At 44.0% G+C, this 15938-nt stretch overlaps 1 protein-coding gene across 1 annotated transcript in view; it reads left to right on the plus strand.

Annotated features, from left to right (window-relative positions):
• Nucleotides 1-15938, plus strand: part of snd1 (staphylococcal nuclease and tudor domain containing 1) — a 104621-nt gene that overhangs the window by 52701 nt on the left and 35982 nt on the right. The window contains exon 17 of the mRNA XM_061761953.1: nucleotides 14008-14196. Coding sequence (XP_061617937.1) covers nucleotides 14008-14196 — 189 coding nt within the window. The remainder of the gene's footprint in view (nucleotides 1-14007; nucleotides 14197-15938) is intronic.

The following is a 15938-nucleotide window of genomic DNA, read 5'->3' on the forward strand; positions in this document are numbered from 1 at the left end:
GAGCAAGCTTGGATTGCTCGCTCGCTCAATCTCTCTCTCTCTCTCGCACAATCTCTCTCAATCTCTCTCTCCCCCCCCCCCCCCCTCTCTGCAGTGTCCTGAGGTAGTTGGGTGAGCTCAAAACACTCAGACCTTTTTTAGAGAGGCATCGCTTGAAAACCAGTTTGCTCCTGCTGTCCCACTGCACTCTTTTATTTTAAACATGTTCCTGTCGCCTGGCCTAAGGGGATTTAAAGAAGAAAAAAAAAAATAAAAAAAAAAATGCTAACCATACCAGTCAAGAATGCGGGCTCACTATTCACGTTCTGTTCTGTTATAGTGGAAAACTGGAGGAACATGAATGGAGTGCTGACGCATCATCTCCCGGAGCTTGTGCCGGATGCGGATAACTACGCCACACAACCGCACTTTACCCTCCACCCGAGCTCACTTTACTCTCACCTCCTTGCCGTCAACACTCACCCTTCGACTGTCACTGTGTCACTCGTGATTGTAATAGGAAGCAATTTTTATCTGCTCATTGCCGTCATCGGGGTTGATTATGATTATGAGGTTAAGGTACAAATCTGATCATTCCTTCATAATGGAGGGCGTAAGCGGGTAAGGACCCGCCTCGGACCACCTGTGAATCCAGTGCATTGGAGGTTGGAGTCCCACCGTGGACCAAAATGCTAAGGAAGTTTGGAAATGTTTTATTGCCAGGTACCCTTGAGCAAGGCAGAGGACCCCAAAACTGCCCTTGGGTGCCACACTGACTTTATCCCTTCTGCATATTTTTTGCAAGTTAATTTCCAATTTCCATGAATCCAATGGGTTTCTATAGCACTGCCTTTTGACCTCACACGTTTCTGTCAACACTCGCCTGTGAACATAGTTAGAGCCTCCTAAACGTGCGGGACTTTAACCCTCAACGGGAGCAAAACCACACATGCCATTAAAGGTCACTCTCAGGAAGGCAATTGTCAGGAAACGAGACATGCTTTCCCTTCCACCGCTTGCAGCAGTGGAGCCTAAAACAAATGCACCCTACTGTCCCATCACTCCGATATTGCCGATGATTTGTACAAGACCCATGTCCATTAAACTGGGAAGCTTCGTGGGTAATTGATAGCCGCTAAAGCTAGCTGTGACGGCGCTGCTCGGTGTGTGTGTGTGTGTGTGTGTGTGTGTGTGTGTGTGTGCGTGAGCTACTGGATAACCATGTGAAAGTGGGAGAAGGAAAAGCGAGAGAGAGAGCGAGAGAGAGCACGGGAGGCAGAAAAGGTCACAGCGCCTGTAGTGCAGTGCACTATTCCCACCGGCACAACAAGCACACAGCCAAGCTCCTGCATTATACACCCACAGACTTTCTCCTTTACTTCACCGCAATTGAATACCAATGGGCTTCAATGGAGCACATGGCGGCCACATGAGTATACAGAGGGGATTTTCCTGCGTTAGGGTAAAGCGCTTCCCTTCCGACCAGGAATTCCCTTGCAGGACAGCTAGTGTGATACTGTGTAACTGAAACCTCCTCATTGATTGTCACATCTCAAATGGCACACTAGGCTAGTAAGTTGCAGTTTGGTATGTGATTGTTGCTGATAAGGTGCTCTGTAGCCATAGTGTGCCACTGTTTGGTGAGCAGCTAACCTGGAACGAGTCATCCCAGTCCAAAGCGTCATTGACATACCTCACATTGAACATACCTCACAATGACTTCCTCGTCCCGTCCACTTTCCCCGTCTCCTCATATCTCCCCGCTCTGCAGTATATTGGAATATGAAACCTGCTTTGTAGCCTGTCAAAACTTTGTGGTCCTCAACCTTTGAGAGTTGGTGTGTGAGTCCAACCCAGAGTGGGGAAAAAAACATGCCAAACCAGGAAAAATCACCTTTCCCCAGCGAGTGGCGTTCACGTGGAGTGTGATTCCAGGGCATATTTGCACTCTGCTAAACTGTTGGATTTTGGGTGGTGTTCCCGGCTTTAGATTGTGCCAGTTTTACGCTACGCACAGTGGACGGCAGCCATGAAGCGAGGTCACACAGTGGGGCCCCCATATGTTCACAGTAAAACACACACTCATGTTGACGAGACGAGTGTTGTCAGGCCTTACCTCCAGGACCGACCGACTGGCGACGACCCGATGAGCTGTAAGATACGTGGGACCTTCACACCATCATGCCAGCCCCGATGCCCTCTGCCTCCCCCTAGGCTCTCTGGAGCCGCCTTAGAACTGGAGGGCACCGGATGTGGTTTGGGGGTATCACGCGACCTACTTTGGTGTGGCTTTGACGGCAATCGTCTTTCGAGGGGGCGTATGCAAACCGTACCCAACACAACCCACCACCCCCTGGGGCGAGGGCTGGCGAATCTGGGCTTCGGCCAGTCGCATGTAGGTCAGCAGCCTGTGTCTTTTTCCATATGTATGCGTGTCACTACTTCCATTTGGATTAAAAAATCCGCAGTGCGCCATAGCACCAATGACAATCAAATTAGAGGAATATAAATCTGAATGTTAGGACTAATGGTAATGTCATTTCCAGGATCAAGGAGTCACAGCGCAAGTCCATAGGCGAGCCGCATACGGTTCACTATATGACTGGATATGAATGACCCTGCAATTGCGAAACAAACCTTTTGCCTTCCTCAGTTCAATGAAGTGCTTAAGACATTAGACCACCACCACCACCATCCGTCTTATGTTGTTTTCTTCCAACATGTCCCCTGTAGTTTTTTTTCAATGGCAATTTGCAAAAGTTTGTCTGGCGGTTGTATTGCGATTCCTAAGATGTGGAACAGTGCAATCATCCTGCCTTGAACTGGATGCCTAAAAGAGTGTTTTTATTCAGAGCGGAAACGAGGCGCACTATATTCGGCCCTGTCTTGAGGACTATTACGAAATTTTTGGACGAACTCGAGTGGCCTTTTAAGTGGCCTATAATGTCCCAGTGTTTGATTGCACTGCCCGCTGCTGCAATATTATCTTAAACCTCTTTTTCCAGGCCCCTGCACTGAAACACACGTGCGCAACTCAATGCTGACCTTCAGGCAAAAAAAAAAAAAAAAAAAAAAAAAAGACCTGATTACAGACCATCCCCGTTTTCATCTTCATTTCTAGGAATGAATACTGCGAGAGATTACTGACACGCACACATCAGTAGCAGTTCAAACAGCTTTCCTGTTTGTGATATCACTTCATAAGCACCACACAAGTTTAATCACGACACATCTTTTTCAGAGATTAATATTGCGGGCAATAAAGGCATATTAGCGGCGTCCGTCTGGCCAGGTTGGATAATCTGTGTGTGACAAAATTTGAACTCCATTCTGTCATCTTACTTTGTACTATCATATTGTCAGTCCTAAATGAACACATTCATCATACGTGTACTTTCTCAGATGAGGGCAGTATCGGGTCATGACAGTTCAAGGCAAAAATGTTTCCTTCCCGTCTCATACCACAGTGTTCAGTGCTTGAGCTTTAGCGAGCCGCCATTGTCTCTCGACTAATGGGCTTCATTATGTCGAGCTGAGTTCTTAGTGGCTGCCAGAGCTGGGATTAGCTGTAGCTCTGTGTTAGCTGGAAACAGAAGAAAAGGCACTGCTTCGTTAGCACTTCTTAACCCAATCGGCGTGGGTAAAACGACACGAGTGCCTTTTTAGCCCACATCTGAAAAACATTTTTTGTTGTTTTTGTATTAGCCACATTAGAATTCATTGTGCATCTCTGTAAGTGCGTTTATCAGAATGCTGCTTTGCTAACTGGCAGGTCGCAGAAAATGGATGTCTCTGTTGCCAGACAATATGCAGGTAAAACACTAAGTCATGGCAGCGGGAGCATCTAAATCTTTTGGACTCGGCGGATAAGCTGCCATCTTTTGCAGCGATCCACCCCCTGCCTCCTACCTCTTCTCCTACGTCCTGACAGAGTTCCTACGTACCTACAAAGGATACAAAAAGTCATTTGCTTTGACGTCTTCATCTTGGTCAAACCGAAACAGTTCATCGAATGTTAATGTGAGGCACAAACCGCGCGCGATTCAGCGCGTGCAGCCTTGATAGATGAGTCCCAGCATTGTAAGTAGTCTTAAAATTGAATATCTGCAGGTAATCTGATCTACCATTTAAAGCTCTTAAAAGGAAACTGCGATAATGGCGGTATTCTTTATCGCATATTTCCAGTAACTCAATTGTGTTACATTGAAATAGAAACCGTACTGTTATCCTGCTGACCTCCAAACATCCTTTTAAAGCTTATCAAAAGTCGCCACCTTTGCGGTGTTGTTGCAAACAAACCGCTAATCCTGAAATCTTGGTAGCTCTTCATGTCGCACAGGATTAGTCCGACCGAGGCCGGTACACCGACCCGGCGGCAGAATCAAAGCTCCATTCACGAAGATGTTTGATTGATGGAGTTAAGGTCAGGGCAGCCGAGTACAAACTGACCAAAGTGCCTTCCCCAAATTGTTCTAACGAAATGTGAAGCATAGAATAATCAAAAACCTCAGTCCAAAACCTCTGCACCACTCCCCGATGGGAGGTTGTCCAAATACATTACCGCACAATTAACTAGATAATTCCCATGGTCCAAATCCACAACAGTCCTCCAAAAGATCCCAGTTCCCAGGTTAGAGGTTTGCCTCAGTACGTTTTCAGATCAAATCAAATTCAGAGACGGACTGACTGACACTCGCAGTATTTGAAAATGATTTTTCAAAGCGAGAATTCAGTTTCCTCTCTCTTTCCTTGTTGGTATTCTCACGTTCTGCGTTCCCAATTGAAGTATAATAAAGGTAAGGTCCACATTGGTCACCTTCAGTTTAACAGGGGACTCATGACTCGTTGTCAGTTGTAAGAATTACCTATTTACGAGACTCAAATGTGGACATAAAGCAGGCGCACACTGCGTTTATTTCCTCGCAGCTGGCCAATGTTGTCGCTGAGTAATGGCCATTTTTATGCCTTAACCAAGGTCGAAACTTTTTATTTTTTTCCCTCTGTTTCCCTTTCCCATTCTTGTGAAGGTGATGTGTTGGGATTTCTTTTTCAAATTGACTCATGGGTGGATTGTTCAGAATGTGTGCATTTTAACTCAAGGGTAGAAAACTCTTAACTCATCTGCTCCTACAAGGACAAAACATGTCCTAACTCTCAAATACCTTCATTAAAGTCCCTGTTATGGATGGATACTGTCAACTGGTTGGTGCAGGCCGACATCAGCAAGAAACCGCGAATGAATAGTAATGAGAATGCACCACACCACACACACAAACCTTTAACTCAAAGGCCTCCCTGCCTGAGTGTGTTTTCTGTAGCAGTGCAATCAGGTGTCTCCCGTCTGGAGGGAGACTTGTGGCAGGGGTCCCACTCGGTCTGGGCTATGGTGGGAAGAGGAAAGGGAAAAGAAAAGCAGCAGGCAGCAATTTCTGAATTAAAGTCAATAATACAGCCGCGTGTTCCATCACAGGCGGCCCTCCCACGCCATCGCTAAAGAGAGCGGCGGGGTCCGGTGTCGATTGACTTCTCCCGAGTACCTGTGTGCCGAGCAACATGTGTTTGTGTGGGTGAATACGCGCTGCTTGAGTGCCAGGGTGTCAGTTATTGCTGCACAAGCCTTAAGACACATGCTGAACTTTCAAGACGTCTTAATCCTGGTCAACATTATATTTGGTAGTGGTGTCGGGCCTGCTTTTTGAAAATTCAGCCCCTGAACCCAGTTTCACTTAGCAACGAGGAATGTAGAAGATTTGTCTGTCAGGAGCAGACCCACACGAAAGTCTCAAAAGCCATGCTGGAAATATGCCATTTTGCTTTGAAGCAGCCATTTTGGCTCAGTTGCTTGTAGACCCACAAAAAAGTCTCAAGAAGCCATGCCCAAAGTCAGTATGTTTGCCATTTTTGTTTGAAGCTGGCATTTTAGGATCATTTTGACAACACTAAACTGCAGCGCCATAAAACAAAACAAAAAATCTATTTACTCATCTCCACAAGATCAGAGCTTGACCAAACGTCCTACGCTTGAGATTTATTGGCAGAAATGTTGAGATGCAATAACGCTGTATACTCTCATTGAGTCATCCTGCTCGTAACGTTAATGGGTATTGTCTTCTAGACAGTGTGCAAAACGGTACACGAGGTAGCACTTTGCCTTCATTCTGCTGATTTTTAACTCCACACAAGTTGATGCCACTGTTTTTAATAATCCCAGTGTTCCTCTCCCTGCTGATTTTGTTCCTCATAAGCAAATGTTAATTTGACGCATTTAAAACCCCTGTAACTGCCTTAATTAACAGGCAATGTTTGGTTTAATTAGACGAGCAAACGCATTAGTTTGCTGTTTACTGTTTTGAATATATGACTGTCAAATTGACTGCTCATGTACTGGGAATCATGTTAGACAATGGCTTTTTGTTACATTGATCACAGGATCAAGGCTGTATTTACTCACTTTGAAATCTATTCAAATTCGAAACACATTAATCGGAGCCATTGAGCGCAAAATTGCTCCTGTGCCTTACGTGGAGCTTTTGCACTGATACCCATTTTTTTTTTCCAGTTAATGGACTCTAGCAACAAGGCTAGGAGCCACGATATTTAGCGGGAATACTGCGGTTATTTCAGGTACCCGACAATCCACTTCACATCACGTTTGCTGGGTGGTTAGTGCTTCTGCAAGTTGTAATATATAAAAAGTAAGCAGCTAAAAATGATGGATGACCTGTCTGTCGGGTGATGTCCACTTTATTGCTGTTTTTTTGGGGGACGCGAGGGCAGTTGTTTTGGTTGTGACCATAAAAGTAATTTCTCCCCCCCCCCCCCCCCCCCCCCCCAAACTTGAAATAAAGCCCTCTCGAGAGTGAAACTGTGCGGACGTGCATTTAAATGTCTTTTTGTCTGCGGATGACTTGGCAGTCCGACTTGTTTACGGGGATGCGAGTTCTTCTATGGCCATCGTACAGTTTGTTAAAATAAAACAATAGAGGCTGCTCAGACACCTGAGTTTGTTTGGAGGAAGCCACATTTGAGCGTCGAGCGGAAAACGCCACGAGATAACAGCCTGTGGGCAAAAAGATTGGCTTTCTAAAAAGGTGCCGTGTTGGGTATTGGAGCAGGAAGTACAGGCAGCAAATTATTGTAAGCTCGTAACTGCATAGCACTCTACTAGGGTGTCTGCTTTTGCCTTTGGCTCCAATGGGAGTAATTGAATCTGTTGCCTGTTTTCATCATATTGATAACCACAATAGTCATATCTTATTGAATGATGGCGTTGAAGCGCGTCTGCCAAATGAATCAAGTGTAATCAGTGATACACACAGATGCAGATCATTTAATTACATCTACCTTTTGCAGGTGCAGGTGCTCTGCAATCTTCAATGCTTTGTTTATCTAGCTATTATCCTCCCCTATCTTGATTCAGTGCCCAGAAAGACAAAATTAAAATACATTTAAAAAAAAAAAAAAAAAGCTTGTTAGCAGCTATTGTTCACAAAAATCACATTACACCCCATGGCGAAGCCAGATCATGTCGATAGTGTTCCTTTAATTTCATTTACATGTGGTGTCAATACAACAAATGACCAATTTTTTGGCTCTATTTTCCGCTTTTCGGTTGTCCTTCTTTGTCTTCTGTCCTGTTGCCCTCTGCCAGCGTTAATCCTTCACGTCCTCTCCAAGTTAACACTGATTAGCGGCATCTGGATTATGGCGCTCATGTAGGGCGTGAAGATGAGGGCAAACGAGGACAAAAACAAAGCCTTTCCAAAGACTCCTACCAAAAAATGTGAACCCACTTGATCTTTTTACGATGGTTTGTGATGGTTTGACGTTCCCGACTATACCCCCAGTAACAGACTGCTAATAAAGCACTGATTTTGAAGCCTTTCTGACGGCGCAGACACTCCTCTTTTATAGCGCTCTGTTTTGATGGGTGGAAAATTCATTGGAAAAGACGAGAACGCACACACATTTTAGGCCGGCGTCCAATTTAATTTGCGCTCTCACATCTGATGCCACATGAACTGATTCATAAAAAGACTTGGGGCCCGGCCGCAGGCGAGAGAAAAGGCAACTAGAGGTGAAATCATATTTGCCACCCAATTGTAATTTGTTGTCTAGCAACAGACTAACTCTATTTACTTGGCGGCTGCTAAGCAGGAATGACACAGCAACATCTGCCCCCACACACACGACTGCAATCGGATCATTTTCATCTTGGCCTGAGCACCTGTTGTTGTTTTAGCAGGTTTATTTATTTTATGTTGCCATCCGTCATGGTGCCCGTTCAATGACTGACAGTTGTAACTGCGCCCGAAGTGCAGCCCAAGGACGTGACCTGTAGCGTGGGGTTCATGCATGATCAGTCGACCCACGCTTAGTCCAGCTGCACAAGTACTGTTTTTTGTTTTTGTTTACATTTTTGTATGTTTGAATTTGCTCTACCTAGTTTATACTACAAGAAAAATAGAGATAATTTTGAGCGGGTGGAAAAAAAAAAAAAAATAATCTTTTTATGCCAAATATATACCAGACCATGGCCCGAAAACCAAGGTACGGACCGTAACGTGGGTTACCTGTACCGTCCCACACCTCATGTCTTGTAACTCATTTACCTTAACTCTGAAATCGGAGTGAGACAAAAGATTGGAGTTAACCCTCAAGATAAAGTATCTATACAGATTTTATGCCACTCTGTTATGCCACAACTAACAGCCTAATAATAAAACATGCTTTGTGATAATCCTGACAATGGTAAACATTGTAATCATTATAAAAAGACTAAGAGTTGCCTTTTTAATACGTGATTTGTGATAATGTATTCCAATTATGTTTGCTTTATGTGCAAAGTGGCAAGTTTCCCTTCCCAGATAAATAGGTGCTGTACTGCATCGCATTATTACAGTTATTGTTGACAAAATATTGCAAACCATATAGTGACTGTCTTATTCCCACCCCAAGTCTCAAACAGGTCTACCTTGACTACAAATCTAATGCACTCAGATTTGTGCTGCGTGGAGCATCACATAGTGCCTCTTCACTAGCTCGCCTCTGACACTTCTCCCCCTCTTCTAAAACTTCAACTGTGCAGCCCGAGCGAATCTCTCTCCGCTTTTGACAAGCGCACATAAATTGACAAAAAGCCACGTTGAAAAATGCCTCTGTCTCTGCTCTCTCGCACGACCGTCTGCCTCATTCTCTCAATCTGTCAGCACAGACAGTCCGGGAGGACAGAAATGGCTCTTTGAGTGACACGAGCTGGCGATGCCATTTGCTGCGTCGACTGGTGAAAGGGGATAGAGGAAAAAAGGCGGAATCAAATGATTACGGCCTTGCCATGATTGTCCTGCAATCCCCCCTTCCCTTGTTTCTCCATTTTTCTCTCCACTGTGGTCACTAAAGACTGAATAACCAGCAACTTTACGGACATTTTCCAGACTGTTTGCTTGTAATCCCATTGAGCTTGGTTTAATATGCCACGTCCGCCGCAACGTATGATCGGACTATCTCAGGCGCACTTCTGTCACGGCGGCCACCGAGTCATGAATATTTTAAATTCCATTATGAAATCTTAATTTCATTCGTAGAGCGGCAGCAAGTGGAGCCTGAGCGCAGAAACCGAAGCTGTTGTAGTTGATACGAATACTTACAGCCGCAGCTTTAACAAAGCAGGAAAGGTAACGCATGTTTAGTCTTGAATGTGAACTCTGGTCAATGTTCTGGCACCGCATGTCAATTCTCGGACAGCTTAATTGTGGCTTATAGTGACCAAAAGTATCATTGTTTCCAGCATTATTATGAATGGCCATTTTATTTTTAATACATTTTAAATAAAAAAACAAATAGTCAGCAACCCAACATTAATGCAAACGCCTAAAAATGTCACAGTACCAGTAGTCTTCAGTCAACCACAGCCCAGTTCCTGTTTATTTCCTCAACCTGAAGCCACCCAATTTAAGGAAATTATTTGATATTGGTATTATTCCAAATGTAGCTCAATAGTCATCGACCGGCGTGCTGTGTCGCCACCCTTCAAAAGAAAAAGAGAAAAAAATTGAGGATTGTAGTTATTGCTGTTATTGATTTTAATAACCAGGCTGTTCAGGCCCAAAGCAGTTGCTTCGGTTCATTCGTTTCATTTCATCCAGCGAAGGATCCATAAAGTAATTTTCAAACAGATTTAGCATGATTTAGTTTGCTGACAAATGCTTTCCCTCTTCCTCTATTTTTTTTCTTTTTTTTTTTTCTATCCGTTGTACCTTTTTTTTTTTTTTTTTTTGCTTTTAATCTGTGTTAATTACAGTGACGGTGGAGAAAGTGTTACTTTAAGCTTTTGCAAATGGAGATTCAGGTCATGAACTGCCCCCCTCAAAAAATACACTCTATTGATCAGACGGGTCAGAGATTAAATGATGTTGAATCTCGCTGGTCATTATATTGCCAAGGGTCTCCCATTAGTCTTTGTCACTGATCTCCGCAGCCGCCTCCTATGATGTCTTTGAGTCATTTTGCTTTGGCGAAGGGAGGAGGAGGGTCTGAAAATGAAGATCACACAGGTCATTTGGCATCACAAAGACCCCCAGGCGCTTCCATCGATGTTTTGCTTATGTTCCCTTTGGTGTTTGCTCACTGGCAGGCAAAATCATGGTAGTTGATAGGTAGGTAGGTGCTATTCCCAATTTTGATTGAAGTTGTATCCATATGGTGGGGCATAAAGCATGGATTGATCGCTAAGATTTTGAATGGGTAAAAATATCAAATTCATTAGTGACCCTGGATGTCTAACCAACCTCCCAGAGTTTCCCTCGTTCGCCCGATTTGTCAGATTGGAACACATCCGTTACACACTGATGAAAAGAAAAAAATCATGAATGGGCATCAGACGCGTTTAATGGCGGGCATCCCGGGCAACCCGGCCCGTTTGACTTTAGACGGCATCTCAGCTCTCTGACAGTGATGCATGGAACATTTCTTAGGCACTAACAAAATAGCAAGCTCTGAACACACCTCATTTCTCCACCGTCATTTTTTTTCCTTTAATTATAAGCTCCATTAACACAGACTTGACATCCATTCCCGGTCAGTGCCATTAAGCGATCAATGCCAGTTTGTTTGATTCATTCATGTACTGTATAGGTCACAGGTGATTTTATTTTTTATTTTTTTATTTTTTTATTTCTTTTGGTAGACCTCTGCTCGGACCGACTTACCTTTTCCGGTATCATTTCGAGGTATAATAATTGACTGAGCAGCACTCAACTCAAAATAAATAAATACATAAATAAATCCCATCAGTTTCACCGACCAACACGAAATGGGTCGTATATTTCGTTCAGAAAAGGAAGCACGAATAAGTCTCAAGAAGTCAACCGTTTTGGTTTTAAGCATCCATTTTGGCTCGTACTCCAATTCGTGAATTTGCCCAAATGAGCCCCACGCGGCTGGGCAGAGCTAAATTAAATTAAAGTTATTTCCTCAAATACACAAATTTCTTTCGTTCATTATTTATTTCGCGTTCAGGGTCAGCCATTAATTGATTTTACTGCACCCACGCTCATCCGTCGTCTCGGTTTGATTTTATTTGCGGCTGAGCTTTGATTAATTATCTCCTCCCGGCAAGCGACACCTTTACAAGATATTGATTTTGGTTGAAATCTGATCAAGGGTGTGATGGCGCGTGCTGCTGATGGGCTCAAAATGTCTCATTTAACAGAAGCCTGCACTGTATGTCCGTTTACAGGGAAAATTACTTCTCACACACACTGGTGGGTATGAAAGGCAAGTGCTGGTCTCTCCCAAAAAAACAAAAAGTGTTTTTTAAGAAGGAAAGTAGCACTCCATAATATTGTACTTTATCAAAACATAGCGTAATAGCATTATCCATAAGATTTTAAGAAGTAATCAGTTTGTGTATCAGGATTTAATGCTTAAGTTCAATGAATTGTGCTGCTACTTCTGATGTGCCCGCCTTGGCCACCGGGTGGACATTATAATGCAGTCCTACAGACAAACGCACAAGAGTCACCGTTACTCTCAGTGACTCGGTGAGGTGCAATAATATTGGTTGTATTTCGCAGATGATAAAGAAAATATGCCTGTGAGTATTGTTAGATTGTCTGTCTAGCTGTGTTGCTCCGTCGTGTGTGTTCAAATAGCCGTTGTTAAAGGGTTATAACATCGACTATCAATGCTAACCATTAGCCCGTCTATGGTGTTTTGCATTATGTGTTAGCATTCAGCTAGCCTAGGCGTTCCTAAGGCAAAGTTGTTTGGTTGTTTTAAATGCCAAACTTGTAATTTTCTGGGCTTTACGTTTAGTTTGACAGTAAACTTCAACTGAGAGTGCCATTAAACAGCTTGAATCCTCTTTTTTGAAGAATTATTCATCTATCTGCCAAAATGCTGCTTATTGTTAAATGGGTTGAGTTTGCTGCCACCTTATAGCGCTTGCAAGTCGAAGCAGAAAATCGGCACCACTGTTCTTTTGTTTGTTGGTGAACAATGCCAATTTCCGAAATGAAACTGCATGCTTTCAATTTGTTTTAGTGCAACTTTTGGCTCTGAGAAGGTGTCACCCACTGCAGTTTGTTTATTTATTTATTCATTCATTCACTTCTTTTATTTTCATTCACTTCCAAAGAGTTAAGTGAATTAAATCAGCCGTCGTTTTAAGCGATGACCTTGGGGCCCCTGTTGTGCTCGGGAATGACTACAAGCGTGCGCACACACACACACACACACACACTGAAAACTTTGTGTGGTTTCTTTTTTCCCCCCCGTCGCCTCATTTCCATCCGCCGTGTCGACACAATCCCGGCATTTATGAGATTACCGGAGCCCATTTGCGTTCCGACGGGAGCCATCTTGGCTCGATGGAGGCCCTCTACAGGGAGCCATCTGGGCTCCAGTCAAAGCAATTTCTAGGCCGCCACGTGCCTTTCTCGCCATTAGATTTCTAAAGCTATTAAAAGGCAAGATGAACTAAAAAGAAACCTTTTTTTTTGGTGTAAAATGCACACGAATTAATTAATCGTCCCCTCGCAGTCTGTTTGATGCCTATGCTAGGCTACTTGGTTGAATGTAATAAAATAAGACTACTAGTCATTTTCTCTGCGTATTCCCCCTCCATCCCTTAGCCATTTGTCGGTAACCTTTTCTTGCCTTCGACCGCTTCCCCCGTTTGACATTCGACGGTGCTCCGTGGATGAGTTCTGTCCTAATGGCCTAGTTATGTAACTGCCACTGTGCCCAGAGTGCTAAAGAGTTTACATAGTGGAGGGCAAGTACAGAAGTATTCATAGGTAGATAAAGGTTTGAGTACGCTTTAAATTCTTTGACGTTTGTTGAGTTTATCTCACCTGGATCAGAAAATTCCTGGATGAAATGGCCACGCTGTCAGTTTGCCGTCTCAGATTAAGCCAGCGTTAAATAAGCTTTTTTTTTTTTTTTTTTTTGGAGTTTGAGTTTGAGCAGCGGATGAGGCAGAGCAGTTTACAAACTTAATTCTTGGCAGATTTCCCCCGTGGCCACGGCATTAAGCGGCGGCGCTCCTAATCGTTGGACTCTGCTTCCTATCTTGCCGGCGCACCTGCCCTCTCGTTTTCTCGCTGACTTGGGCTAAAACAATCCCCCCCCCACTCCCTGTGTTTTCAATCATTCTTCCATGAGTGGTCGAAAGCAAATGAATAGATCATTAGTCTGAATAGCCACAAATTCTGTTATGAGTTGCAAGTAGCTAATTGCGGAGGAGATGCGTTGCAGAAAATGCATACGTAACGCTAATTTAGCACTGCTCGTCAGCTATGCGTTGAACCGAAAATAGAAGCACATCTTCCGGACAAAAGGTTTATTGTGGTGAAGACAAAGCAGCACGTAAAATCTATGTTAGCTCAAAGAATCAATGGAGAACTGCAGTGAAGAACACTGCCAACTCCTCAGAGATAGCATCTGCACTTCATTTGTTGCAATGACACCTCTAACCTAATCCGCGATATAGATCCCTTACAATGTCTTTCTTTCTTTGGGTTCCAGGTGGAGGTGGAAGTGGAGAGCATGGACAAAGCCGGCAACTTCATCGGCTGGCTGCACATTGAAGGGGTCAACCTCTCCGTGGCGCTGGTGGAGAATGCCCTGTCCAAGGTCCACTTCACAGCTGAGCGCAGCAACTATTACAAAACGCTGGTGTCGGCCGAGGAGGCGTGCCGACTGAGGAAGGAGAAGGTGGGTGCCATTTTGGACAGGAGTGCACTCCTTTGCGACACTTAGTTATCCATAAGGCCACACTAGAGAACCCCAGACTGGCCAATCACAGTACAACACAGAGAATTGCATTTTACACTTCAGACATTTTCAATAAGGTTCCTTTTTTTTTTTTTTTTTGGTTCAATTTCCAAAAATGTAAACTTACAGAGGTAAATGTGGGCTCCGAATTAACCGATGCGATCACCTTGTCGTATGTAGGCAGCATGGTCCATTATCATATTTTGTCACTATGATCGTGAGCAAAAATATTGCATTTTCACAGAATCACGGTATTCCAATTAGAGCTCTAAAATGTATTATTTTTTAATGTTTGGGTTTGGGTTGAACATGCTCTATAATTACATTAGTAAGTTACCTGCCTTGGTAGTGAATCTCTAGGATTTATTACTCTTGTTGTAGACGTGCCAAGTCTCATGGCTGGTTGCAAACAATTTCAAGACAGCATAATAGTACCATACTGTATATTAACGTTACCTTGAATTTGTGGAAGATTGTTGGGTGGCGATCATATAAATGTATTGGAAAAAACAAGCTGCTAAAAATTCCCAAAAGAGACGACTTTTTAGACAAGGGTTAAGGTCTTCAGGCTCACTGACTCCTCGCACGAACAATTGAAGGGGCAGGGGTTGTGGCACTTTGCCTACACTGGCAACTCCACAAAAATATATTAAAAAAAAAAAAAAGACAAAAAGAACAGCTCAAACTGCTAATGGAAGGCTTAAGCGGTTTGAAACGGTGACTTTTTAAAACCGCTGTACAACCCTTTCACATTAGCCATCTAAGTTGGCTTTGTGTTTGTCTGTAAGGTACCGTTGCAGGATAGGGGGTTTGAAGTCGACCCACCTATTTTCTGGATTCCGACGTAGTATGACGCGTATAACGGGAAGCCGCCACCAGAGTGTGAAGTCTAACGCCCGTGAGTTACTTCCCCTGCACTTCCTTTCCTTCGGCTGCACTGCGGTATGCCGCAGCAGCTGTGGGAATGCACACTACGGACGTGGCATTGTCTCGCTTGGACGAGTTCTGTCTGAAAGGCACAGGAGAATCCTGATACGCCAGTTGCTCTCCGTGGCTAAGCTAACGAGGCTGACTTATGTATAGTGTTTACACTATATTTTATATAGTGTAATTCATATAGTTGTATTATGTAATATTATTTCTCCAGCAGATGTGTCATGTTAAACATCAGACTTGGCTACAGTAAGTTAACAAGAACCTGGTTGCAGTCTTATTGGCACTTCCACTGGTCTTTCTTTTCTCTTGTATCATTTGAATATTGTGGATGGTTAAAAATGTGGACATTTCTCCAACTTGGCAATGGTAACTTTGTTCTAGTTAACAACAACCTGGTCACAGTCTTCTCGGGACTTCCATTTGCCGTTCTCCCAGCTGAACCTTTGCCCTTCAAATAATAAAGGGGAGGGGGGGGGGGGAATCCTGCCAGATGCAGCCGCTGCCACCGTAAATCTTGCCGCCGCAGGAAAGCTCGTCTACGACACCTCTGATGACAACACCCGACCGCCGTCCGCCTCGGCCGAGTCGAGCCGGATTGACTTTCACCGCCAGCTCTGTGACTTGAGCTAACCTGAGAGCAGCGAGCCAGACAGACGGTGATCTTGTTTGATGTCGCGCAGTCCGAGCCCGGCCTGAGTTCTTTGTTGTGTGCGCGGCGGAGGATGTGTTGTGTTAATGCATAGTTT

This window comes from Phyllopteryx taeniolatus, chromosome 22 (genome assembly GCF_024500385.1).
Source record: "Phyllopteryx taeniolatus isolate TA_2022b chromosome 22, UOR_Ptae_1.2, whole genome shotgun sequence".
Taxonomy (NCBI): Eukaryota; Metazoa; Chordata; class Actinopteri; order Syngnathiformes; family Syngnathidae; genus Phyllopteryx; species Phyllopteryx taeniolatus.